The sequence below is a fragment of the Eucalyptus grandis genome, chromosome 2, assembly GCF_016545825.1.
Source record: "Eucalyptus grandis isolate ANBG69807.140 chromosome 2, ASM1654582v1, whole genome shotgun sequence".
Classification (NCBI taxonomy): domain Eukaryota; kingdom Viridiplantae; phylum Streptophyta; class Magnoliopsida; order Myrtales; family Myrtaceae; genus Eucalyptus; species Eucalyptus grandis.
In genome coordinates, this window is record NC_052613.1 from 2,457,227 (window position 1) to 2,483,247 (window position 26,021).

At 37.3% G+C, this 26,021-nt stretch overlaps 2 protein-coding genes across 8 annotated transcripts; one reads left to right on the forward strand and one right to left on the reverse strand.

Moving 5' to 3' along the window:
- The first annotated feature begins 813 nt into the window (after window positions 1–813).
- On the forward strand, window positions 814–6,505 carry LOC104417915. 2 transcript variants are annotated; one of them, XM_018866642.2, is made up of 5 exons: window positions 814–1,105; window positions 1,669–1,740; window positions 2,474–2,595; window positions 4,736–5,182; window positions 5,794–6,505. In XM_018866642.2, exons 2-5 carry the CDS (start codon window positions 1,714–1,716, stop codon window positions 6,206–6,208), a joined length of 1,011 nt encoding a protein of 336 aa, XP_018722187.2. In that variant the 5' UTR covers window positions 814–1,105; window positions 1,669–1,713; the 3' UTR covers window positions 6,209–6,505. The 2 variants fall into 2 exon arrangements, with proteins under 2 accessions (XP_018722187.2, XP_018722190.2); XM_018866645.2 differs by having other exon boundaries at window positions 814–1,074.
- A 9,219-nt stretch (window positions 6,506–15,724) lies between these two features.
- On the reverse strand, window positions 15,725–26,021 carry LOC104434256 (protein MICRORCHIDIA 6-like). 6 transcript variants are annotated; one of them, XM_039307430.1, is made up of 20 exons: window positions 25,679–26,020; window positions 24,251–24,591; window positions 23,947–24,021; window positions 23,798–23,832; window positions 23,301–23,379; window positions 23,080–23,169; window positions 22,919–22,994; window positions 22,384–22,462; window positions 21,454–21,588; window positions 19,982–20,080; window positions 19,789–19,890; window positions 19,559–19,705; window positions 18,728–18,820; window positions 18,481–18,532; window positions 18,285–18,396; window positions 17,202–17,367; window positions 16,999–17,124; window positions 16,836–16,915; window positions 16,358–16,400; window positions 15,725–16,266 (listed from the first exon to the last, which is right to left on the reverse strand). In XM_039307430.1, exons 2-20 carry the CDS (start codon window positions 24,510–24,512, stop codon window positions 16,147–16,149), a joined length of 1,971 nt encoding a protein of 656 aa, XP_039163364.1. In that variant the 5' UTR covers window positions 24,513–24,591; window positions 25,679–26,020; the 3' UTR covers window positions 15,725–16,146. The 6 variants fall into 6 exon arrangements, 5 of the variants coding, with proteins under 5 accessions (XP_039163364.1, XP_039163363.1, XP_039163362.1 ...); XM_039307429.1 differs by having other exon boundaries at window positions 24,251–24,603; XM_039307428.1 differs by having other exon boundaries at window positions 25,600–26,020.

Sequence of the window (26,021 nt, forward strand, 5' to 3'; positions counted from 1 at the left end):
GGCTGAAAGGAGCCCATTAATACCCCAAATCGAAGGAATCTCAATCCTGGGCCCATGACATTTTAACCCACGCGGTTCCTTAAAAGCCGCTAATTTCAATTTCTTTTTTGGAAAAATGACTTATATTATTTTTAAACTTTATTTTAATATGTAATACAATACTCGAACTTTTAATTTATTCATATAATTCTTAAATTTTAGTTTTGTTTTTTTTTTTTATCGGTCCTACTTTACTCCTAATCTAACTTTCACTTTTAGACTTTTGCCTTATCTCTTTATAGAACATGGGAGTCGAAACTTACAATTAAAACTAAATCGTCCCCAACCCAACTGACAAGAAGTTAGGGATTCGAACTCCCTACCTTCTCCTTTCATGTTTGAAGATAGAGCAAACCCCGGTGGTTCTTAAATTTTAGTTTAAAGTGCAATATTATTGTTCAACTTATAAATTACTTTTGGTATACTAAGTTCGAATTAACAAAACGATCACATTAAATATTTTTCATATAAATTAGGAACTAAATTATATTGTACTGCACATTTGGCAAAAGTTTAGAAGTAATATTGAATAAATGAAAAGTTTAGGGATTAAATTATATATTTAATCAAAATTCATGAATCATTTATATTATTTTGTATATAATATATTTATATTATTTTATATATATATATATTATTCAACCGCCTATCTTTACACACTCTCTCTTTCTCTCTCTCTTTTTTTTTTTTTTTTGGTTTTTGGTTCGAAGCCTATCTTTAACCTTACCTTAGTTTATTAAAGCTCTGTGTATAGTTATCCTCAAAAATCCGCCGCGGCGTCGAATAGTATCAATCAACCAACCTTAGTCTACCGCAAAAAGCAATCCGAAAGGTTTCACCTTTTTGAAGACCCTCCTTCCTCCTCCTCCTCCTCCACCTCCATTTCATCTTCCCCGTTTCTCTCCATTCCACCGCGTACGGAGATTGCCCCCGGATTACACCTCTGCAGACCCGAACCCCAGGAAGGAAGGGTTTTTTTCCCATGTCCTTATCCTCTTCTTCCACCGTCCTCAGTCTCTCAGGCGAGCTCGTACGGTAAGGAGGCCCCAGAAGCTCGTCTCTTCAGGCAAGCCGCTCGAATTACGCCTCTTCTCACCCCTTTTTCCTCCTCCTTGTCTTGTGTGGAATTCGAGGGTTTTGAGGGCGTTGGGTTCTCGGGTTGGGGCGCAAATTGGTTTCGGGGTTTCTTGGGGTGGATGTTCCTGGTCTTGCCCTGTTTGGCGACCGTTTTCTTGATGGTGGGTCTTCTGTTGTCGCTGGAATTGGGGAATTTCGGTCGGGGGGACTGTACATTTTAGGGAAAGGTAACTTGGGTCGGCTTAATTTTGTCCGCGTGGCTGTCTTCGCGCTCGGATGGAAACGGCCGAAAGGTATCTTTTTTTTTTTTTTTTCAATCAATCTGCTGGGATAAAAATACATTTAGGAAAAGATAGCTTGGGTTGGCTTGCTTTTGTCCACTGAGCCACCGCCTGCCTCTTGCTCGGATGGTAACAGCCGAAAGCTATCTTTTTTATCGTTCAATCTGCTGGAATAAAGAGTGGGGCTTTGTGATTTTTTTGCTTTAGTTTCTCTTGACTGTAACTTGGAAGTTTTAGCTAAACTGTTTTTCTTATTTGGCTGTGTCTTCAGATAAGGATTGCTCGAGTAAATGGTTGGGCTCTTAAATTGGAGGAGATGGCATTGGTAACCCATCAATTTCAGGTTCTGTGGAGAACTGGACAGCTTTTCACTTGTTTGTGCTTTATTTAATTTTGTTCTAGAGAGATGATGCTTCTGGTTAGTGGCATTTGTGTGGTCTTGGAATGAACTTTTTCTGTTGTCTATTAGTTGTTGGGTCTGCGTACACGTTAAAGTACCACTTTACCTCGCAACATCAGCGATGAGCCATTCATGATGTGCATTCACTTCTGTCGTTTATCCTCTCATGGGTGTGTTAGAAGTTGCGTATTTTCTCTAAACTGAACTGGACTCATACTTCGTACTATCTTAATTTGTTTTTAGATGACACTTGAATGATAAAGGACTTCTGGTACATATAAGTTTGCAGTAGGATTGTTTACATAGGTGGTGATAAAAGATATCTTTTGCACAAATTCTTACGGAGTTTCATACGTATAGCAAAGTAACTAAAAAGGATTTTACAATTAAGTGTAACTGCATTTTGGGTTTTGACTTTTCTGTATAACAATGTTTAATATTTAAACAGATAAATATTGATGAAATGCTATAGCTGAAGATACATGAACTAAATCACATCACATCCTGTGCTTCTGATTCAATACTTTTTCCATTTACCATAAGAATATATCGGTGCAAGGTACCATACATACCCTGTTTAGTCTTCAGTTCATGTGAGTCCTTATGCCATTAGGTTTGCATGATCTTTGACAGCTCTTCTATGAGTTAACAGCATTGTTCTCGTTATTGAATGCAGGGTTCTTATGTGGCAATTCCCTCAAGACATTTATCCTTGAGCAAAGTGCTGACACTAAAGCGATGTTATGTGGTTGGGAAAACAGATAGACCGTTGTCCCTAAAGCATCATGTTCTTTTAAGGTCTGGATTCTACTCAATTTGTTGTCACCGTACATGTTTGTTGTATAGAGTATCTACTTTGTCATGGGGGAACAGGTTTTAAATTATGTATCTCTGCCTGTGTGATTAGAAAATCATATGACTGATGAGAATCTGAAAGATCAGAGTTTTTATATTGGTAAAGTCTTGTATTTTTGTGTTAAGTTTAGTTTTGTCAGTATAGATGGACATGTAGTGGATGGTTTTGTCAAACTTAAATTGTGAAGTTCACAGGCACTAGGTAGCAGTACGAGAGTTGGGCTCTGTGTGCACGCGTGTGCACATGGGGCATAGCTATTTGTCTGCCTTTTCAGAGAAAAGGCCCTGATAATAAGTGCCCATAGCTATTTGTCTCCCTTTTTCAGAGAAAAGGCCTTGGCAATTAGTGCCATTGGGGGCAAAGTCACTTTTATGTCAACGAGAATTTTAGTTGGTGCTTAGTGTGAGCTATGAAGGGAACTCCTGAAGTTATATAAGTTTGACTCAAAGGGAAACATGATGATCCATCTTGATGTCAATGATGTTGCAAAGACTTTTGCTGGAGTGGAGATGATGACGTCACAATGATACATGTGGAAAAAGAGTCTATTAAATAATAGGGAAAACTGAACTTGTTTGGAGTAAACAGGGAGGATGGAGGGATGAAGAAAAAGCAAGTGCTAGGGTTGGGCTTAGATACTCCTAATACAATGAATGCAGCTGTAAATATTGTGGGATCTTTAGAGAGAGAGAGAGAGAGAATACTGAAAAGTAACATCTTCATTCAATAACTTAATGAAAGAGTACAAAAGATGGTTACATTTACATAGCATGACACACTGACTAAATCCTAACTTCCTTATCTATGACTACCTACTAACTCTTGACTAATATCTAGAAATATACTTCTACACTACCCCTCAAGCTGGAGTATCCAGCTTGCATAAGACAGGTGCGACTTTCTTTCAAAGTCCGTGACTAAAGCGCCATAAGCCAGACCTTACACTAGACAAGAAATTTGGTTACATCAAATCAGATTTAAGATAATTGAAATTGTGTAAGCTGGACCTTATAAGAAAATTTGAATGTAATCTGCACCATAACCGGACTTGACAAGTGCTGAAGAAACACATGATCATGAAAGTTGACACTTCTTTCTCACCCAACATTGATAAAACCTTGCGGAAACCCAACTCGAATTGTGGCAAACTAAACTGCACCGCCCCATGGTGCTCAACTTTAGCTCCTCAATGAAGGCATAATCAACGAAAAAGGGCTTATTAGGGTGCCATAGCTATTTTGATGGAAAAGCAGAACAAATGATCACGATTGAGAAAGATGCAGGTAGAATGAAGCTAGAGAATAGAGACGCTTGACTTGTGGTGGACTTCTCTAGCACATTCTAGTGAAAAGACTAATGAGTCCACAGCGAACAACAACTCCCATGATAATAATGGAGATGCCAGCAGTTCACGAGATAGAGTTGCTCTCAGAGAAAACTGGAGCAGATCTGAAATTGCAATAAGCAGAGGATGATGATGCTGCTCTTGAGGATGACTGGTTGTGGCTGCTCTCAAGGTGAAGACCTGTGGACAAAACACAAAGGATTTGGAACAACAAACAGTGGTGGGCTGAATGTCTGAGTAGAGACAATGATGGCTGAAGCAAGGATTTTTTGATTTATAAGACTGATGGCAAAAAGAAAGATATGAGTTAGGGTTTCAATTTTGGTCCTTCTCTCTTGGTGGCTTTTCATACCATGTAAACATTCTAGGATCTTAAAGAGAGAGGAAGAGAGAAAATACTTAAAAGCTATCTCTATAATTAATAACTTAATGAAAAAGTATAATGGTTCTATGTTTAGAGCATGAGAGACACTAACGATACCCTAGTTTCAATATATGTGACATACATGGTTTCTTCTTTCTGATTTCTTTTAGTTTAATTCGGTCGTTTCACATTTACTTTAGTGACTTCTCTTTTAGTTCAGACAAGTTCCTCTGGGTCATGGTAAAGTCCTTGTTCATCTTGGCTCTATGATTGCTTTGAAATGCTCTCTCTTTTAGATCTGAATTGCACTTTATTTTGTCAAGTAAAGTTTCTTTAGCTCACTGGAATTGAGACTAGATAGCTTGTTTTGCAGAGTAACCTCTCCTCGTTTTTCTGCATCAAGGGTCAAATGTCTGAGGATTTCATCCTTTAAAGGCAGTGCCCAAAATGATGAATCAGCAGGCAGAGCCAATGGGACAACCTCCAAAAGTTCTGTTAAACTCTCTTACTTACCAAATGAGAGCGATGAGAACATAGTGGAATCACCAAAGGCACAGAATGTGCCAGTTTCTTATACATCTGAAGCAGATGAAAGCATTGGTGGCTCTCCTGCTATCCAAAGATTATTCAGGAAATGGCTGACAATGTTGCGCACAAGATCACCTGGTCAGCTAGTTGATGAAATTTCAGGAGAAGCCTTGCCTCCAAGTGGGGTAAGTGAAACAGGGACACCCGTAAAGGAAAGGAAACAGCTTATAAAAGTATTGTGGTGCCATTTTTGGGGTCTGGATGCAGCAATAAAAATTCCCTTTCTAATATTGTAAGTGGCATGGTCCTTTCCTGGCATCTGTTCTCTGATCTGCCATCTGTGCCATCATTCCCTGCTTACTGCATATGCTCTCAGGCTTTATTACCGATGCTGCAATATTTTGTAATAGAGATATAGTTCAGGTTAACATAGATAAAGGAGAAAGTAAAAAGACAAGGGATGGGCACCTTTTTTCTTTCTGCTGAAGGTCAACGGACTGTTGATATCAGAAATCTGTTTTTGCTTAATAGGACAATCTGTGAAACATAGCAGTCATGGATAATATTTCAACTAAAATAATTTGATATATATTGTAGATATAATAGAAAGAGATGTTATACTGAGCTAAGATTTATCATAATTTGAGATGAATTTTGAAACAACCCCCGAGAAAAATAGAAATGATAACAATAAGAAACTGGTGGGACTGATGCTTGATTTTGGAATTGTTAGAACTACAACTGTTCTTTCCCTTGATTTTGTTTGTAAATCATATTATTTCTGTAAACCATATTAATTCTTTGACTTAAAATTGCTTATGGCAAGTGGACTCATGCTCGATAGTGTCTGATGAGCCATTACAGAGATTTATCCTCATACTTTCAATTATGTCGTATTGGCAGTGCTCCTTTGTACCTGGCTATTAATGTGACCTATGGGAGGGAAGTTTCAAAGGAGCTGACCCCTTTGTGGATCCTGGGGCCACTCCTCGTTGCCCTCTATGTCAAGCTGTTCCGAGGATTGTGGGCACTTTATTTGTTCACTTTCAAGCAGACAGTTAAAGTAGTTAAGAACTTGCCTGTGTACTACCTCACTGCTTATCAGTATGTCGCAAACGGGAAGCTAAAAGAAGACGTACATTCTCGTGTCTGGCAACCTGTGGTGGATGTAAAGAACTTGGACTACAAGGAGCTTTCTAGAAGGAAACTCAAAGAATTGCAAGAGTGGTTGCTGGAGAGGTATTTGGATTTTATTGAGTCGATATGGCCATATTACTGTAGAACAATTAGATTCTTAAAGAGGGCCAATTTCATTTGAGTTGCACAACTTGATTCGAGAAGGCAGGGCTAAGTGTCAAGATTGTTTAGATGGTTTTTTGAATTCATGATATGGTTTGAGAGCCCCATTTTGCCCTGGAGCTCTCGGTTAGATCTTGATCAAGTTGAGTTGACAGCAAGCAGTCAGGGATATATATAGTTTTTTGGGGGCGACATTTTAATTCATGTATGAGATCCTCATAAATCATTTTATGTGGTTGCATCTGTTATTTGATTGAGAGAAGCAGAAATGACTGTCTATTCTGAACTGCCAAGCAGAGCATTTGGTTCTATTTTCGATCTATTCTTTTGTTGTTTCATTGTTTTCTTCCCGCAACATGATGATGTTGTGATGTTTGAATCTCTGAATGCATCTGCACTGATGCTTTAGATATTTCAGGTGGGTTGACCCTGTGCTAAGATACTAGAAAATTTATATGCAGTGGGAAAATGACTTTTTGAGAACCCTTTGTCCTCAAAGTTTTTTGTTTATTTCCTACTTGATTCCGAGATTTTCTACAAAAATTTTGAGTTATGAAGGCAGTATCCCTCGAAATTTTGCCGGGATCATTCCCAGTAGTGAATCACTTTGGTGTTGATCCTGCATTTGGTTTTATATGAGGCGTGATTTCACCTCCAAGAAAAGGGATGTTGGTTATGAAGTTATACTATGAGAAGGAGTAATTGGTAGTCTGATAAATTTACCTGTGGGGATATAAGAAAGATTTGACTGGAAGTTGTTATGCTCACTTTGTTTTGAATGTTAGAGTGAAAGGATTGCAGAAATTATGCGCGCGCTTGAACTCAGGAAAGAAAAATGTATAGCCAGTAAATAATTGTGAATTTTTCTGCATTAAGATACCAATTCTTATGTTGATCAGGACTAGTATTTGATCCATTCAGGCCGGAATTGAATTGAAGTCCATGTCACGGTAATGTCCGTCAAATGTCTCGCTTCGGAATGCCTCGCTTTACTTGAATGTTTATAAGTTGGATGATGAGTGTAGATAAACGGGAACAAGACTGTTAGGTAAGCCAAAGAAAGCTTAATATGGAAACTCGTTGCCTTCAGTTAACCTCACTGATTAAAAAACCATTTCCACAAGATTATTTAAATCAAATTTTATTGAAACATCTTATTCTAAGTGTCCTTTATCCCTCAAATGTAAGTTCCCTATTCCCAAAATAGGGATGCTCTCTTCTTGATTGTTTTGGGCCACCGCCTAATATTTCCAGATTTGTTGAATTTTTAACACAGGTAATTTAAGTTGATTTGACTCGTGCCTGATCTAAGGATTCACGTGTAACATATGCATGTTATTTTTCCGATATTTACTTATTTAGGTGATGGCCGGCCTTGTTTCTCTTTCAATAGTGACGAGAGGATGTGGAAAAGTCCGAAGTAGCCCTTATCTTGACTTTCCAAATTCAAAATCACAGAAATCTAAACGATAGAAGATGCATGATCTTTTCCTCTGGAAAAATAAAATAAAATTGGACCTTGGTTAAAGAAAGAAACTTTTGTCTCTAGGTGTAGATCACGCATACATAAGCAAAAGTTCATAAAGTATGGTAGAATAAAAAAGAAATTAATTTTGCCAATTGTTCATTCCTGGAAAGAGGAGGAAACCCAGTCAGACGGTAAAAAGAGTTGACAATACATGATGCATAGCGCATCAGATGCATTTCATATGTATGCTGGAAAAAGGCGTCAGAGCTTTATGTTTTCGTGAGAGAGAAACATAAAGTCTCTAAAACCATCAGCAATGAAAGCTAACGGATTAGCTTTCGTTCTCCGAGAAGATTTCATCTGTGCAAATGTATGGCCGCTCTGCCCACCAAACTCAGGGGCATGCGGATGGAAGTTCTTTGCACGTGCGATACAAGTTCATGGGGTTTCGGACACGGGACGTGACCACACGCATGTTGGAAAAAAGCAGCAAAAGAAACGACAGACGCGAAATGAAGAAGACAGCAACCTCTTCCTCTCAGAGTCATAAAGATGTTTCGAACCTCTTCTGCACAGTTCTCAGCTCCCCTACAAGAAATGAATGCGCGAAACAACGAACAACAGATCAAATGCACGACGTGTTCAGATCTTTCCTGAGGTCAAGAAAGGATTCTAGACAAAAGCAAAGAAGAGGAAAAAACTGCCAAGAAAACAGCCTGAGAAGAAAAAACACCAATGGAGGCTAACACCAGAAACAAAGATGTTGTTTTAAGGGTGCTTTTATAGAGGCTTCGAGCGTGTTCTAGGGCAAGAGCGAGGGGCGGTAGGATAGCTTGGGGCGGTAGGATAGCTTCGGGCAGCGGGCAGAGGAGCTGCATGAAGATGATTTCAAGAAGGATCGTGCTCGTGGGTGGGGCGGGCAGTTCTTGTCCTGCTGCCCGCTTTTATTGAATATTGCAAGTTGGCGGTCGAGCTTATCTTCTTGTCTGGCATCTAAGCATATAATGTCAAGCATATATATTATGCTTTCGTTTGCCTTCTCTTTACCTGCCTCTCCATTAATCGCCTTTGGAGCCTATCCACGCAATAACTTTATAATTGACTTGCTTTGTTATGTATCAACTCCTAACGACTACAATTTTTCCAAGGATTCACATGTAGTGTAACATAAGCAGGTTATTTGCCCGAAATTTAGACTATGGCCGGCCTTGTTACATTTTCAATAGCGACAAGGGTATAGTGGAAAAGTCCGAACCGACCTGATCAAAACCATAGAAAGACAAATGCTAGAAGATGGATGATCTCTGTCTTCCCAAAAAAAAAAAGTTAGATCCTGGGCTCCATTTGTTTCTTAGAAAAAACTTCTAGGAAAATATTTTGGGCTCCGTTCGTTTCATAGAAAATAACTTCTAAGAAAATATTTTCTGAATTTTCCCATATTCGTTTAATGGAAAATGAATTAATTGGAAAAAACATTTTTCATGAAGAAAAACAGTATTCTAAGATAATGAAAAATGTTTTCCACTTTTGAAAAAGAAGAAAATATTTTCCCCACTCACTTTCTTTTATCTCATATCCTTGTTAACCATTTCATCTTTATTTTTCTTTTATTGTCATTTTAAAAAAATTAACTTTTTAATTCTTTTTCTTTTTTTTTCTCTCTTTTTCTTGTTTTTGTTAATTTTGTCTTGGCTGGTTGCTGATTAAAAAGCATTGACACTCTCTAAGAACTTTTGTGTTATATCAAACATTTTAACTCGTGTCCACTATTCTTCGACACTCGGTCAACATTTGTCGGAAAATCCGACACTTGGTCAACTTTCTTGACACTTTCCGATACTTGAGTCAAAATTCTAACACATGAGTTTTCGACACATGATTACGATACAAGAGGTCGATTTTAAATTTTTTTAATAAATAAGGGGTCACAATGTATATATGTGAAAATAAAAAGACAATAATAAAAATAATAAATAAGGAAAGAGGAAAAATCTAATTTTCTCTTCTCCTTTGACTCTTACTTCACATAATACACAATTCACCCCCTAAGTTTTTTCTTCTCTTCTATTCCGACACGTATGACACATGAGTCTAAAATGTGATTTTTTTTTCTCCAGATTTTATGGATTATTGGAATAGAATTGAATTTACCAAATTGAAACAATGAATAATATCAATAAATGGCGGATTAATATTTTTGGTGTAAATTCATTCTATGCTTTTTTTTTTATTACTTATTTATTTGTGAATTTGAATCGAATTAATCTAATTGAAATAATCATAAAAATGATCATTTATTATACATATATAAAAATATACATTTGTTGAGGAAAATTCTCTTACTAGTTTGGATGATTAACAAAACTTTCTTTGATTCTTGTCTTATTTTGACCAGAAAAAACTTTCTTTGATTAAGATGAAAAGTTTTTCTAAGTGGAAACCTTGATGAGCACATTCAAACGTTACTCATTAGATTCGGAGAATCAAACTCTAAGTTCTAAAATAATTCATATATTTGAGATTTGATTAGCAAGATATTGATCAGGAAGAAAATCCTAATGCAAAGACAGAAAATTGGTGGATTTCTTTCTATTATTAAGGGACTTACATAAGAATGAAGGAATATCAAATCCAATCTTTAAGATGGATTTTATCAAGTCTTGGATGAATCAATTTATAAAGGGCGAAATACTCTTTTCAAGTGAAGCACTCTTTTCAAGTGAAGCACTCTACTTAAGGAAACTCCATCTATTGTATGGGCATAGAATCAAAGAGAGATTTCAATCTCGGCAACTTTCAAGCTATCAAATCTTCTGACAATGTTCAAGACCAACGAAAAGATTGGCTGAGCGAACCTCTAAGGAAATGTCCAATGTTCAACTTGGATATAGAGGTTTATATAAGAAGGTCGAGAAGCTAAAAGGGATTAATGTATAGAGCTGAAATTATGAAGTCTATAATTCCTAACTTCTGAATGTTCTTCATTCATTCAAATTTGTCTGTAAGAGCTATACTTTGTAATCTTTTAGAGGTTAAGAGTGTGTGAGGAATTATTCACACGTGCTTGAGTATTTGATACTTAGATCTTATAACATTTGATAGATTGGTTTAGTGAAATCTAACCAATCAGCTGTCAGCGAGAGAGTGGTTACAAAAGCCGAACCACTATAACTATTTGTGCTATTTGTGTACAATTCTCTATCCCTTACTTTCTTTATTTTATTTATCTTAAGGGCTATTTGTACACTGGTACGATTTGACAATTATTCAGGTTGTGATAAGTAATTGTTCTATTGCAATAACATTTTAAATTCCTTTTATTCCGCATTATCACTTATTCACCCTCTCTAAGTGATTCATCTAAAACCTAACAACATTTAATATATAACGTGTCCCAAAATTCTCTATTTTTTTAGAAATGATGTGTCAGCATATTGTGTCGTGTCGTGTTGCGTATCGCGTGTTAGTGCTACTTGGGTTGCTGGCCATAATGACCGCTGGTGACTGGCCACAGGCAAGCTTGAGGCTCGTCACTCACCCATTGGTGGTGAGCCAGGCGAGTAGAGAGCTCCTTAGCTCACCGCTCACTTGATTGACAGCGAGCTAGGGCTCCAAGCTCGCCAATCTGGCCTACCACTCACTAGGCTTGGCAATTTGGCAAGCATCGAGCTAGGGCCTCACCAAATCAGCGAGCAGCAAGATCAAGCTTGCTCGTCGGCGTCGGGTGAGCTTGAGCTTGTCTTTGGCTAGTCACCAATCGTTGCCATGGCCGGTGATTGGCTGAAGAAGAAGAAGACAAAAACAAAGAAAACAAAAATAAAAAAATAAAAGAAAATTAAGAATATAAAATAATTTAAAATCGATTTTTTTAAAATGTAAAAAATAATTATAATTATATTTTAAAAAATAATTATTGAAAAAGAGTACATGAAAAAAAAAAAAAAATTTCTTATTGAACAACGAAAAATATTTTTTGCTTCGATTGAAGTTTTGGCCGATAAAACAATTATATTTTCTTAGAAAATGGCTTCTGGAAAATATTTTTGAGAAGTGCCACATTTTCCGCGAAACGGATGGAATTTTAATTGAAAAAAAAACGTTTATCTTTAGGTGGAGATCACACATACATAAGTATGATCTTAAAGTTTCATAAAATAAAATAAAAAAATAGATTCATTTTGTCAATTGTTCATTCCTGGAAAGAGGAAGAAGCCCCAATCAGACAGTAAAAAGAGTTGATAATACATGATGCATAACGCATTGGATGCATTTCATATGTACGCTGGAAAAAGGCTTTAGAGCTTTATGATGTGGTAAGAGAGAAACATAAAGTCCCTAAAACCGTCGGCAACGAAAGCAAACAGATTAGCTTTCGTTCTCCATGAAGATTTCATCTGTGCAAATGTATGGCCGCTCTGCCCACCAAACAAAGTAGCATGCGGACGGGAATTCTTTGCACGTACAAGACTCGTTCTTTGGGCTTCGGACTCGGAACGTAACCACACGCATGTTGGAAAAAGCAGCATAAGAAGACAGCAACGTCTCCCTCTCAGATCATTCGACTCTTGAAAGGTGTTTCGAAACTCCTCGCCACAGTTCGCAGCTCTCCCACAAGAGATGAATGCGCGAAACAACGAACAACAGATGGAATGCAAGACATCTTCAGATCTTTCTTGAGGTCAAGAAAAGATTCTAGACAAAAGTAAAGAATAGGAAAACCTGCCAAGAACGAAGCCTAAGGAGAAAGAACACCAACGGAGGCTAACACCAGAAACGAAGGTGTTGTTTTAAGGGTGTTTTTATAGAGGTTTCAAGCCTTTTCTAGGACAAGAGCGAGGGGCAGTAGTAGGGATGAGCATGGTCCGGATGTATAGTTCCCACCTTGGAATCGGGAACAGCTCATTGCCCATTAGTTCTATGGACCTATCTAGGAATTGGATGGGTGGGTCCATGGAACCGGTCCTCAATCCATACAAAGCTTGTTCGATCTTATATTTGGGTTGAATTGCTAGCTATTGATTTATAATAAGGATTGAAAATTATAAGGCGGAATGAATAGACCATACTCATTAGTTAAAAACTTAATTTCTTTAAAAAGTCATGGTGTAGTTCTCTTAAGATTTTTCGACACTAGAAACATATGGAGAATTAGACTCTACGGTAAAAGTCCTAACCTCCACAGAAGTTAAAATATTATTGCTTGATCCATTTTTTTCATCGTTAACCTAATTTAATCATGGAAATGGTTAATGAGAGACCTAATTATATTCTTAAAACAAGCTGTGGACACCTCCAATTGGTTCTCTCCTTCCTCTATATTTGCTTATTTTTGTTTTGGTTGAGAATGAAAGTAAATAGATTATTAGAATGAAAAAAGAAGAGGGTTAATCCTATTACACGTCCAAGAAACAAAATTAGTCAATAATGTATAAAATAATTAAGTAATTGAGATGATATATATATCGTTCCGGTCCGAGTGGGTGGATGGGCACTGGGCGGTTCTACATCTAAAATCGGGAACCAGATCGATACTCACTGGTTCCACTAGCCCATAGGAACCACTAGTTCCAGTCTGATCCGATCTGGTTCCGGGTGATCTAGGCAGTTTCCAGTTCTTTTGCAGACTCTTAAGCGGTAGGAGAGCTTCGGGCAGCAGGCAGAGGGTTGCGTGAGAATCATTTAAAGAAGGATCGCACCCCTGGGTAGGGCGGGCAGTTCTTGTCCTGCTGCACACTGTTATTTAATATTGCAAGTTGGCAGTCGAGCATATCTTCCTTTCTGGCATCTAAGCATATAATTTAATGCATATTATGCAAAGCATATTATGCTTTCGTTTACCGTTTCTTTACCTTTCTCTCCATTAATCGCCTCTGGAGCTTTATCCATGGAATAACTTTATAATTGTCTTGCTTTGTTATGTGTCAACTCCTAACTACTTCGACCTTAATTTCAACTCGCTTCACCACGTATCTTGTTTATGTTATCTTTCCGCATGTCAGGACCAGTTCCTGTGTTGTCTTGGTACCATTTTTCCTGCTATACTGTCTTGTACGACAGGCAAATTTTTGTAGGTTAGGAAGCCTACCTGCCAAAAGGAAAAAAAAAAGCATCGGATGCTCTTTTTGACATTAGAGTGGCGGAAATTATTTCATTATGTTCGCACATTCCTCTTTTTGTATTTACAGTTTAAAAAATGTAAATTATCTGAGTCTCATTGAAGCTCCAAGGCTCCCCTTTAAGAATATACTAAAACATCAACCAGTGCATTATCAATCTTTTCGTCACACTATAGATTAAGCATCTTAGCTTGATTGATTGCTTTTTTTTTTTTCTTTTCTTTTTAATTTTGCAATATTTGTGGTACTGTTTATATAACTTAATTTATCTACATACTCTTTCAAAGAAAGTTTAGACAGTTTTACATACGTAATATTTGAGGATTTTTCTATCAACCAATGAAAAAGTAACTTCAAAATTGCCTTTCATGTAGGAAGATGTGTCAAATTTAGGGTTGGAGACATTGTCACGATAAAACCAAAGTGATTTTTTTTTTTTAAATGAAATCCCACATTAACTCTAATGTTTTGATGACTTGATTGGTCAAAAACTTGACAATTGACGAGTTATGTGTCTCCATTGAAAGTAATAAATTCATAATCTTGTATATGACACATGCAGTCATTATTATTAATATTTTAAAGTTGCATATCAAAAGTATGAACTTATTCTATTTAGGAACTCAAAACAAAAATTTTGACACTTAAAATCTATCAATGTCAAATCTGTATTTTAAGTTAGGTGAAGTTATAATAGTAAAATTTACGAAAGAAAGCAATTTATATAATATAGCTCAAAAAGTTAAGTAAATCAAAGTTGATGGAAAGGAGCGACAGAAAGGAGAAGAAACAAATGGCAAATGTGAAAGTCAATATGAATTTAGTGAAACGATGGTTAAAAGGGAAATATAAAAAAAAAGAGCAACAGAAGAAGAAATGAGGAAAGAAGTGACATACGTCACATGTCCTTTAAAAATATTTTTTAGTATATCGAATAGATAAATAGACGTATTTCCATTTTTCTTTTTTCACACAGTATGCGTAGTGATTGAGAAGGGGAAAAAGAAGGAAAACAAAATTAAGAAAAGAAGATAAATATGAGCGGGATTAGGTACTGAAACAGGTGAGAGCATGAAATGCATTTCGCTGCACATAATAATTGCTTTGAACATATTTTGATCTTACTTATTTTTAAGTTGTACCATAAATGTGATGATTATAGCACCCAATGCAATATTGTTTAACTTGAGAAATAAATGAACCAAGACATTTCTTGAAGGTGCCTACATAGAAAATATATTTATTTATTTAAAGAAAAGAAATATGGTTGTGACAATTTAATGAATAATAATTTATTCTAGATAATAAAAAATCAAATCACAAATAATTATAAATTATTGTAAAACCCACTTTTTCAAGATTATTGTCGCTCATAATATATTGTTATTCTCATAATACCCAAAAAATTATTATGCTAGCAAGCCCAAAAAAGGAAAAAAAGGACACATTCATCAATCATTTATATTTGCTCAACTATGCTCGTCAAACTTAAAGAGGAAAAAGTGAAAAATTTTAAATGGCAAAGCAAAAGGACTAGGTTTGCATATTAATACACTAATGGGTGAACATATATATATAGCTAGATTCCTTCTTTCATTTAGATTTCGTTTATTTCACTAAAAATAAATAATTTTAAAAATACTTTTCTAAAAACGGTAATTTTTATTGTCTAAAATAATTAGTTAATGAAAAATATTTTCATTATCAACAATAATAAATATACTCGTAAATAATGAAAATATTTTTCATTTATTTACTTTTGTAAACAATATAAATAATCAATTTTTTTAAAAATATTTTGCATAGTTTTTACGAAACAAATACAACCTTAAACTAAATTTAACATATGATCGGATGGTCTTGTTTGACTCGCCAACATAATAAGCATTGCGGCCACTCATGGTATTTATTTTACTTCCATATGTTAAATTCAAAGGAATAATAAAAAGTGTAAACTAAAATTGTAGACATCACATACAAATTGACTGAAACACATGTGAAACGTTTATATGTACTTACTTATGTGTTAAGGTTGAATAAACTTAAATGAAAAAATGGAAATTAGGAAAACAAAGTGATTACAAATGAAGAAGGACCGGAGTTAGAATTGGAGGCATCATAAGATAAACCCTACTGTTATAGATGGTACATGTCAACTTCAGGTAAACTTCATTCCCTGTCACGACGATGATCTTCTCGGTCGCATTTAGCCAAGAAGATGACTTCTCCGGATGAAAGCCTCTGTTAGGAACTGTGAGGGCGCTGAGCTTTCTCTCCCCGCGATCAGGCCTGTGGCACTTGCGAATTCTTGATGGCCTGACCGAACTACAAGTACAACAAAAAATTTTACACATGAATAAACTGAAGAGCCTTTCACCGAGACGGCATACTTGCATTGTCTTCCTTCTTGATTGAGCCGAGAGAGAGTGCTTCGGCCAAGAGTCGAGAATGATCGCGCTGAGCTTCTCCTAGTTCACTTCTAAGCCGAGCCAACTGCACCACCGAAAACAGCGAATCTTTTCAGAAGGGCACTATATCATCAATGGAGATGAGAAGAAATTAGCATCAAGTAAAGTTACAAAACCTTGTCGCTTAGTTCCTTCACGCTGTTCTCATATTCCGAACATCTGAAAGCAATCACAAGAGGCTTATAAATGACTAGCGCATGGTCCACTGACAGAACAGAGAACATTGACATAAAAGGATTAATGTAGTGAGCCCTATTTAGTGGGTAAATACTGTCCAAGATGAAGCTGCTTTATCGTGTTTGATCCAAGTAAAGACATACATAATGTCGAGTTTAGCATTTCAGGAAAATATCTTTTTGTGTAACAAGGGAAGGATAATCATCACCCTCTATCAGAGGAAAAAGGAAGAGCAATCAGTCTATTGGCACAGCGAAGTACAATGAATGATTTTGAAACCTGCCGTGGAAACCATGGAACTCATGGACACTATAAACCAACTCACGATGCTTTAGTGTATCCAGGTGTTCTCACGGCTACATCATTTGTTACACACAACAATAACTTGAAAATCAAAACCATAAGGCAGCCACTCACTTCGCAAGTAGCTTCTTGTGTTCTTGCACCATGTTTGCAGCCTCCACATCATTTGACTGGTTCCCAGGGATATCGATAGGCTGTCACACATGTATTAAAGAAGTTAGTGCAAAGTTAGTGCACAGAGACAATCACCATTTGTAACTACAAATTGTAGTTAGACCTGTATCTCTTCGACCTCCCAGTCATCATTAATGCCAGGCCCTCCCGCCGTCTGCATATTTGCCCTTTTAGTTTCTGTTAGCTCAACCGCCTTGCGCTTCATACCAGACCCTTTATTCATTGAGTCCTGTGCTTTAGAAATTAATGACAAGTTAACAGTAGATCATCTAAAAAGTTCACCTTGCTAAGAGTATCTCTGAGTACCTCACCAAGTGCTTCAGATATGCTAGTCATAGAAGGTGAACTCTGTCCCAATAGAATGGGCTTCTCAACACCACCATGAGGAACAGAATGAGATGAATTCTCTGCAAATACCGATGCTCGAACCTTCCTCTTAGGCTGATATCCAATCAATACACAATGATAGTCCCTGAAGAAGTTAGATATGCACAAGAAGATCAGACAAGTGTCAATCAGACCACACAACATCTACAAGCCTTCACCTAAATATGGTCAATTGGAGAAGGGATGGCAAAAAGATGACCCACACAACATCTACCAGCCTTAAAGCATAATTGATTTTGAGGTTCCCTCCTAGCTGAAGAAGGGATGACAAAAAGATGTCATGGTGCAAGAGGCTTGCTAACAGCTGAGTCCAAGGAAGGTCACCAAATGTGACTAACATCACCAAATGTGACTAACAAAATCTCTAAAGAGTCTGGAATTATCATGATGATAGGCATCGATAAGCTGATCTAAATAGGGTTTAGTGAAGAAGATCAAGCCAAAATTTCGTGAAAACATAAATGAGCACATGGGGGGATGAGCACACAGTTAAATGATAATTCCTATGCAGCAGAACTTGTCAAGATGGAAACTTTGTTGAACTTTTTTGAACTATGGCATCTTTAGTTTATGTGCGGGCGTGAAGGTCAGAAACATTCATTGAAGGACCACTCAACGAGTCAATAGATATACATCAGAATCAAAGTATTGAATAGCGCATGCAGAGCTACTTAGATGGACATAAAGATAAAGGGTTACGAAAGGAGGCACCAAAACAGCTACAGTTGGCAACTTAAGATGTAAAGAGAAAGGACTACTCGAGACTATTTATGAGGTAAGTTGTCGCAAAAGGCATATTTCAAGCAATTCTCCAATGGTAGCATAAAATAGCAAAGGGCCATATATCACTCACAGGAATTACAACACTGAATGTCAATGGAGAAAGATGAGAAAAAACAAAGCGGGACAGACAAAAATGTTGCATAAATAAACTGGAAAGTTCGAATTCTACAGCACAACAAATTCCATTAGCGCAATTGACCAGGATAACAAGTAGCTTACCAGTATTCCGACGTCATTTCTTTCAACCGAACTTCCAGCTTCTGAAAAAGAGAAGTTCTCTCAAAATCTTGCTTGTTATGAGTTGGTTCGATAAAATTCGCTTCCAGAACACCTTCAAAAACAATGTGGATCAGGATGAAGCAACAGCACTTTTTCACAAAACACAAGTTGAAAAAAGATCGAAGATGCTTCTCACCAACAACACCTCTACCCCTGCTATCTGTGTAGGTCACAACCCTCCAAAATGGCTGGAAAGGGAATACAAACTCACAAAGTTAGAAGAAAGAATGTTGATAGTATTCATTTCGCCAACAGTTGATCATTTGTTTCACTTTCTATCTTTTCCCATTTATAGTGGCTTCCCACAGTTGCTTCCTTATAAACAATTGACCTTTCAATAACTTCTTGACACTAATGACATAGTTCAACAAAGTTTTCATTACCAGTATCAGTCGATTCTTGTAATACACATTAAACCCGTGCAAGTTCACATGCGGAGCTTCCTTTAAAAATCCTATGGTAGTTACAACCTGACCCTGCATGAGTACCCATGAACAGCAATTAAGTCAAAGCGCAATTTTTACTTCAACAGAGGCAGCACATATATAGAGACACCAATCTGACAAACTTTATTCCATTGAGAGAGAGAGAGAGAGAGAGAGGGAAGGAGGGAGGGGTTGGGGTTCTTTTTTTTTTTTTTTTTTTTTTTGGGGGGGGTGCGGAATTCTCAACAAAAAAACAAAAATTCGACCAATAAACGTTCTACCACATTGTTTCATGCACCCCACCTGAAACACCCCACAAAACAACACCCACCCACCCACATAAATTCTCAATGCCAAAAAAATGTCTCTGACTTATGAAATGTTCAACTTACTCCCAATTATTTTTTTCGGTATTATGATTCCATATGGACAAGGAAAATCATACAGAGAACAACTAAGTCTCAGAGTTAAGCTTATATCATGGGGGTAAAACCGTAAAGCTCAGACACACCTTCAAGGACATATTACATTTTATCCAGGAAAAGACAGCTATGAACATCCAGAAATATAGAGTTAACATAATTCTAACACCATCAACACCAAGCCTGATTTGTCACTTTAATGAAGCCCTTAGCTGTCATTAAAAGATAAACACAACCACAACAATAAAGACATCAAAAAATCAAGTTGACAAGAGAAAATCGAATATGTCATTGCACTGGGTCAAACTAAATTAATCATCACTAACAACTGAGACAGTAGATAAGAAATATCAATATTCGAACTAACCTCCACAAATCCAGCGGTTTGAGGCCTGTATAATATATATTGGATATATTTGAGATCATCTGCAATATTATGATGCTCCACATTCTGACCACGGAGCACTATTTTAAAACTTTCAGGTATTCGCAAGTATAAAATGGACATGTATACCTGATGCACCACAAAGAGAAGACTTGTCAAAACAGATCAATTGAAACTTATTTCATATCTTCAACTATAATAATACAACTTACACGAAGAGAATAATGGAGTTGATTAGCAATGTGCTGCTCATTTACTTGTTTCCAGGCAGGAATTGTTTCGACTTTCTTAATATCTCCACTAATACGGATGTCCTTCAATTTGAAGTTCAAAAGAAGTCAATTCATGGAGAATAAGATGAAAACAAATAGCATGAGGAATAACAACGGATAGGAAGCTTAAAACCTGGGGATGGGCATCAAAGTCTAACTCCATTTTCCCATCATCATTGTACCACAAATTATAAATGATAACTTTTGTTCCATGGGATCCAATGTCATCAAACTGCCATAAAAAGAATGGAATGACTTATTTAAGACTTGAACAAAATACGATACCAGCAACTGTACAATGTCACTTCAGAGCTACACATGAATTATCATGGAAAAGAATTGTCTCCAGCAACTTTTTCTCTTAAATCCCAAGAGCCACATCAGCAGACTATTTGACAAGTAGCAGCTAATCTTTTCCAAGGGAAAATGACACCACAAGTACCATAACTTTCATACAGTGCTCACTCGATGTACCAGAACTTTTTTTTTATCACTTGGTTATAACTTTACAGCATTCACTTAAATGTCATCAACTTTTTTCCAATCACTTGAGTGTCATATAACTTTTCAATTTTCACTCAAGTGCCGCAACTTTTTTAAAAAGTTTACCGCATGTACCATGCTACATCAGATTTTCGACACTAGGATGAACATTTTTGAAAAATTATGACACTCAAGTGAACATTTTTTAGAGATTATGACAGTAAGTGGTCAAAAATAAAGTTATGATACTCAAGTGAGCGCCATACAAAATTTATGACACTTATAGTATACTTATCGCCTTTTCTAAAATTGCAATTGTCATAATAGCCCTGACGAATTGTTCAAATCAGAAAGCTACTGAACCCGACCAGAAATGCTTAACCGTCAAAATATCAAATGAAAAAACTGCAGAGGCTAATTAGTAAAATAACAAGGATTGCACAAAAGGAAGGATATGAAAGTCGCCAATCCATAAGCACAGCAAGCATAATCATAATAGTGATCTTCCACAAAGCCAACGGCATTCGTTGGTTTCACATTGTGTACATGTAGACCAGGCCCCCAACACCAATTTACAGGATATTATCAAAGGGAAAAGGACACCACAAGTGCCATACTTTTCGTACGACACTCAATTGAGTGTCATAACTTTTTTTCTTTTTTTAAAATCACTCAAGTGCCATATAACTTTTCAATCTATCACTTGAGTGCCACAACTTTTTAAAAACGTTCACCACAGATGCTATGCCACATCGAACTTCCGACACTTTGATGAACATTTTTTAAAAGTTATGGTACTCAAGTAATCGATTAAAAGGTAAAGCATTCAAGTAAACATATTTTACAAGTCATGGCGCTCAAGTGAGGGCCATACGAAAATTATGGCACTTGTGCTATCCTGATCCCTATATCAAAATATTCAAGCCAACAAGTGTGACGATCAAGACTTTGATAAATCAAATCTATGAAGATGATAATGCAAAATAATAAGAGAGAAAAAATAAAATAAAAGATGCAAGACTTGTACTTACAATAGATAAATGAGGACTTCTCAAGAAACAAAGAAATAACAATAACAGATTCGGGTTGTTGGGGGGGTGGTTAAAATGAGAAGGAACTTGCTTGCTTGACAAGATCTGCTTCATTTGAGTATGGAGACCACCGCAGCAACAAGGAAAGGTTTGCCTTGAAATGTTGTTTATCATAGCGACGAGACATCTCCAGAGTCCCACTGCTTGCATTAAACTCATAGTCAACCTGAAAGCAACAGGAATTTAGAAGTGAATGCTAAACAAAGATGTGCTAATCAAGCATTCAGGAGAGAGGCAGTTCAGCAATGTCAAAATCATGATGCTTGATTGGGACAAATGACATTACATTACCCCTCCCTTTTTTCTTTTTTTCCCCCAAACAACAACCAAAATCCCAAGAAAGTAAAAGTATCCCAAAAACAACTGAAACAGCTGAATGACAGAAGTTAGAAGGGAAAAAGAGCACCAAGAAATAAAAGAAGCACTACCATCTGCATTAAAACTTACGGAAAGGAAAACTTTCATCAGACAAGAGAAGGAATATAAAATGTGAACACGTGAAAGCTAGAGACTTTTGAAAGATAACATCCCAACACAAAAACGCCAAAAGCAATGCTCTGATATCTAATTAAAGGATTAGCCAACCATAAAGTTAAGTTGTACTGAAGTGAGGTATGTCAGTCCATTTACTCAAACACCATGATACCTGTCCATGCCTATATATAGGCTTAGAAGATTGCTTTACCTAATGCCAGCAGTTCAAATATTAGACCACTGTCACCAGGGAGAAATCCTAAAACAACAAGTTGGCTGACAAATGTGCATGTTTGCAGTAAAAACTACTCAGACAAAACCAGCAATTTGTGTAAGTCACATTTAACCAGTCAGACAGCCTATATGTCCATAAGCATTAAATCCCAGAGATATCAACATAAAAAACATATTGCTTTCGCAACAGTTGTTTTTCATAAGAAATGCATGTAAATCAACAAATGGGATAGATTGAAGCATCCAAAATTACCATTGGAACCACAATCCTGTCGTGCCCTGTTTGCATCAAGAATGTATATGACAAAAGGCCGATGCTCAGAGTTGACACCCTGATGGCGAGACAAATTAGTCAGCGAATAGTCCAAAAGTGTAATGGGATACTCTGAAATGATTATATATGTTGCTGGTGATTAGACTGAATCTTTAGGAAGCATCAATTTTGTAAGTGGAGCATTATTCTAATAAAACTTCCTGAACATTTTCGAACAGAACTTCGTAAGGAAGGAGGAAGCTGTCTTTCATATAAGCACAATATTCATCAAACATCTACTTGTACATGTGCAGACATGACTAGCTTTCAGCATAAAAAAATAAAACCAGGAGAGTAAAAGAGAAGATCCAATAAAATTAGCTAACGATCCTTTTATTATTCTACACTTACTCCATCTCACATAAAACCTTATTAAAGAAGCACAACTTTTATTGAAGCCACCAACATTTTACAATATCTGCCAAAACAAGAGATCAAGCCTAAATTTCCAAACAGCAATATTAGGGAAGCCAACCTATCCTTCATGTGGCGGCTGAAGACAATGACGTCTGCACCAAGTCTCATGGTGCTCGTTTTGAAGCCATTTCCATCTGAAAGATGAGTTTTGCATGTCAACACAAAAGAGCACCAAAAGAAACTTGACAGTACTTCACAAAGTGAGCAGAGAAGGTGTACATTGTCCAATAGCTGATTTCTCTTTTTTATCTGAAAATCCAAAACTCATACACCGCCTCAGTGCTTCAGGGTCCATTCCACCACCATCATCTAGTTGCAATAAGTCAGATTTTAGGAAGACATGAATCAGGTGTATTTCCTATTTAAACAATTCGATGAGAGAGACCCCAAAATAACATAAAACTAGATTTTCATATTAAAAAGTTGAAGGTGGAAATGACCTTGGATTAGCAATGCTGGGCTTCCATCCCTTGGATTTAAGGTTTTGTCTATAATAACATATGTGGCCCCATTTTGGATCTGTCCTTGCGGGCAAACGGTGAATGTGAAAAACAGATCACACAACTCTAAATATGTGGAACAGAGAGTAGACTACTAAATGTTAAAATACAAAGCCAGAATCAGGAAATAAGAATATGAGATAAAATTCACTGTTCGCGAGTTACTGTAGCATCGATTTTTTTCTATCGTATTCTAATCCAAATAGGTCTAACTATTCAAGTCTTCTTGTTATACATCATCCTCACATTAAAATTTTCTTACAGTATTTCAGAATAAGCATACAACTATTGTAGGATAGTCAGAACTTGCAGAGGAAAAGTACTATTATGTTTTGATTGGTAATACTAATGGTATCTTCAAAATCAACAATCACCAACAGAGGAGCAACTGAAACAAAATACTAGAATACTTAAAAACTTTTGGGCCAGAAGATCACCTCATCAACTGCATTGTCAAGCAACTCTGCTATGGCTGCAAAAGAAGGAGCAGGTAAATCCAAACTAGAACAAAAGCACTTAAAAGTGGTTTCTGTCAAGAAATATAATCCCTGTAATATAAAATTCACAACCATCCAGGTAAACATACCCCCAAAGGCCCACTTATGTGAAGTGGCATTTGAATGGAGGAACATAGGGTGGACATGGAGATAGTTTCTTCCACCTGTTATGCGAAACAAGCAGCAAAAGAAAAGGTCAGAAATGCAGTTGATATACATAGCATCCACAGTTGACAGCGCACAGTTAACAGAAGGATCAGCTGATTGAACAAGTGAGAAGGCTGGTATGAGTATCCATAATCACTGGAACTCTTATGTCTAGTCACCAGCCATGTCCAATTGAGATTGTAAGGAGGAATTAAAAATTACAAATAGGATTTAGAAGCATAATACTTTGAATTGAGATTTTGGTACTATGCCCATTGTCATAGCTCCCAGATTTCCAAAACTGCCGGCACAGTGGTGCTGGACCGATGGTGGACGTTGAAGAAAGGCCTGAATCTTCCAGAGTAGACTGCGCCTGATCTAACACACTGCTTTCACTATGACCAGTACTCAAAGCATTTGAGCTTCTCTCTTCTCCAGATTCTTGTTTTTCAAGAAGTGAATTGGGCTTCTGAAGCTGGACTTTTTGAAACACTTCAGAAGGCTTCATGCTTGAACCCACCCCAATGTCTAGTCTAAAAGTGTCATATCCACCTTTAACAGTTCAGCAACATGCAAGTCTGCAATGCCTGTATTTAGCACTGTAACAGAAGTTACAGAGAATCAACAAACAAATTGCTCAGAGAAGCAGGAAGACGGTATGAAGTTCAAATTTAGTAAAGATTACAAATCAGATAGGACCAAGGTGATGAAGCAAGTGTGTCACAAAACAAACTGCTGCTTGTCATCCTCTAGGAAGTAATACTGGTAACAATATCTTTACTTGTACAGTCCCTACTCAAAATGTTCCAGAATTTGTGGATAGCAAAATTCATGTCCACAGAAACCATGCTCATGATGTGACTCCTCCTTTTTCACTAATCTTGTTCATTTAAGTGCTCTGTTGATTTTGCAATTTGAGCTCTCACATCTGCCTGACATTTTGGTAGCATGCTCAATTAAAGGGATGCCTAGCAATTGTTTGGCAACTAGATTTTTTTCCATACAAATTGTTAGGACATTGGTCAGGATATCTTTCCTTTTAATCGACTACTGACTATCTGGAATGTTCACATCTCTGATGTGCAGGTAAACTGAGTTTGAAAAGGTCGACCCCTCTGCCCCCTTGACTTCTTTCAGTCCTCATGCATCATAAATACCGGAAACAGAACACAATCCAGCCATAGATATTCAAAAGTGTTTCCGGTATTCTTCCAATGCTAAAGCTTAGTCTTAAACTACCAAACTCTTTCTGGACTTAGACCAAAATAAAAAATAAAAATAGAAACTTTCTGGACAAACCCCCACCCCCCCGACAACCCCCAAAAGAGAACAAAAACAGCAAGAATTTGATGGAACCATTGAAGTACATAAGACACGCCACCTGCATGTCGCTGGAAACCACAAATGCCCTTTGGACCAAAGACAGACAATGGCAGGACTAGGAAGTCAAGGACACTCAAAGCAGCGCAAGCAATCACGCAAAGCACATATTCGAAGCGAAAAGCAAACAATGGCAGGAGTAGGAAGTCAAGAACGTTCCAACAGCACAAGCAATTACGCAGAGAAAAGCACGAAAGTTGACGAAGGGTCGTCACCTCCTCCGACGGAAGAAACCCCCCCACGGGCTCTCGGTTCAGATGCGCTGCGCGCTCAAAAAGAAAATGCAAGGCCTACCCACGATTCAGCGAACACCCAGAAGGCGAGAATTCACGAAACTTCAGTGAATTTGGAACCCGAGCTATTGTGGGTCGTCTGCCCGCACACTTTCCAGTACTCTTCCTCGCCGGAACCCTAGCACCGTCCGGGAGAGGATCCGGGAAGATTCGGTTTCGACGGTGGCCGGGGCGGCGGAGAATTCGGCGGAGAATTGCGGCGGCGATGGAAGAAGGGAAAGCCGAGTGGGTGACAGAGTTGAGGTGGATCGCTCCTCCGCTCACCAGACCACCACCAGCACGTTTACTACTCGACTACGGGGACTCTCTGGAGCGTGGTTATTGGACAGCGCGTTTCTATCCTA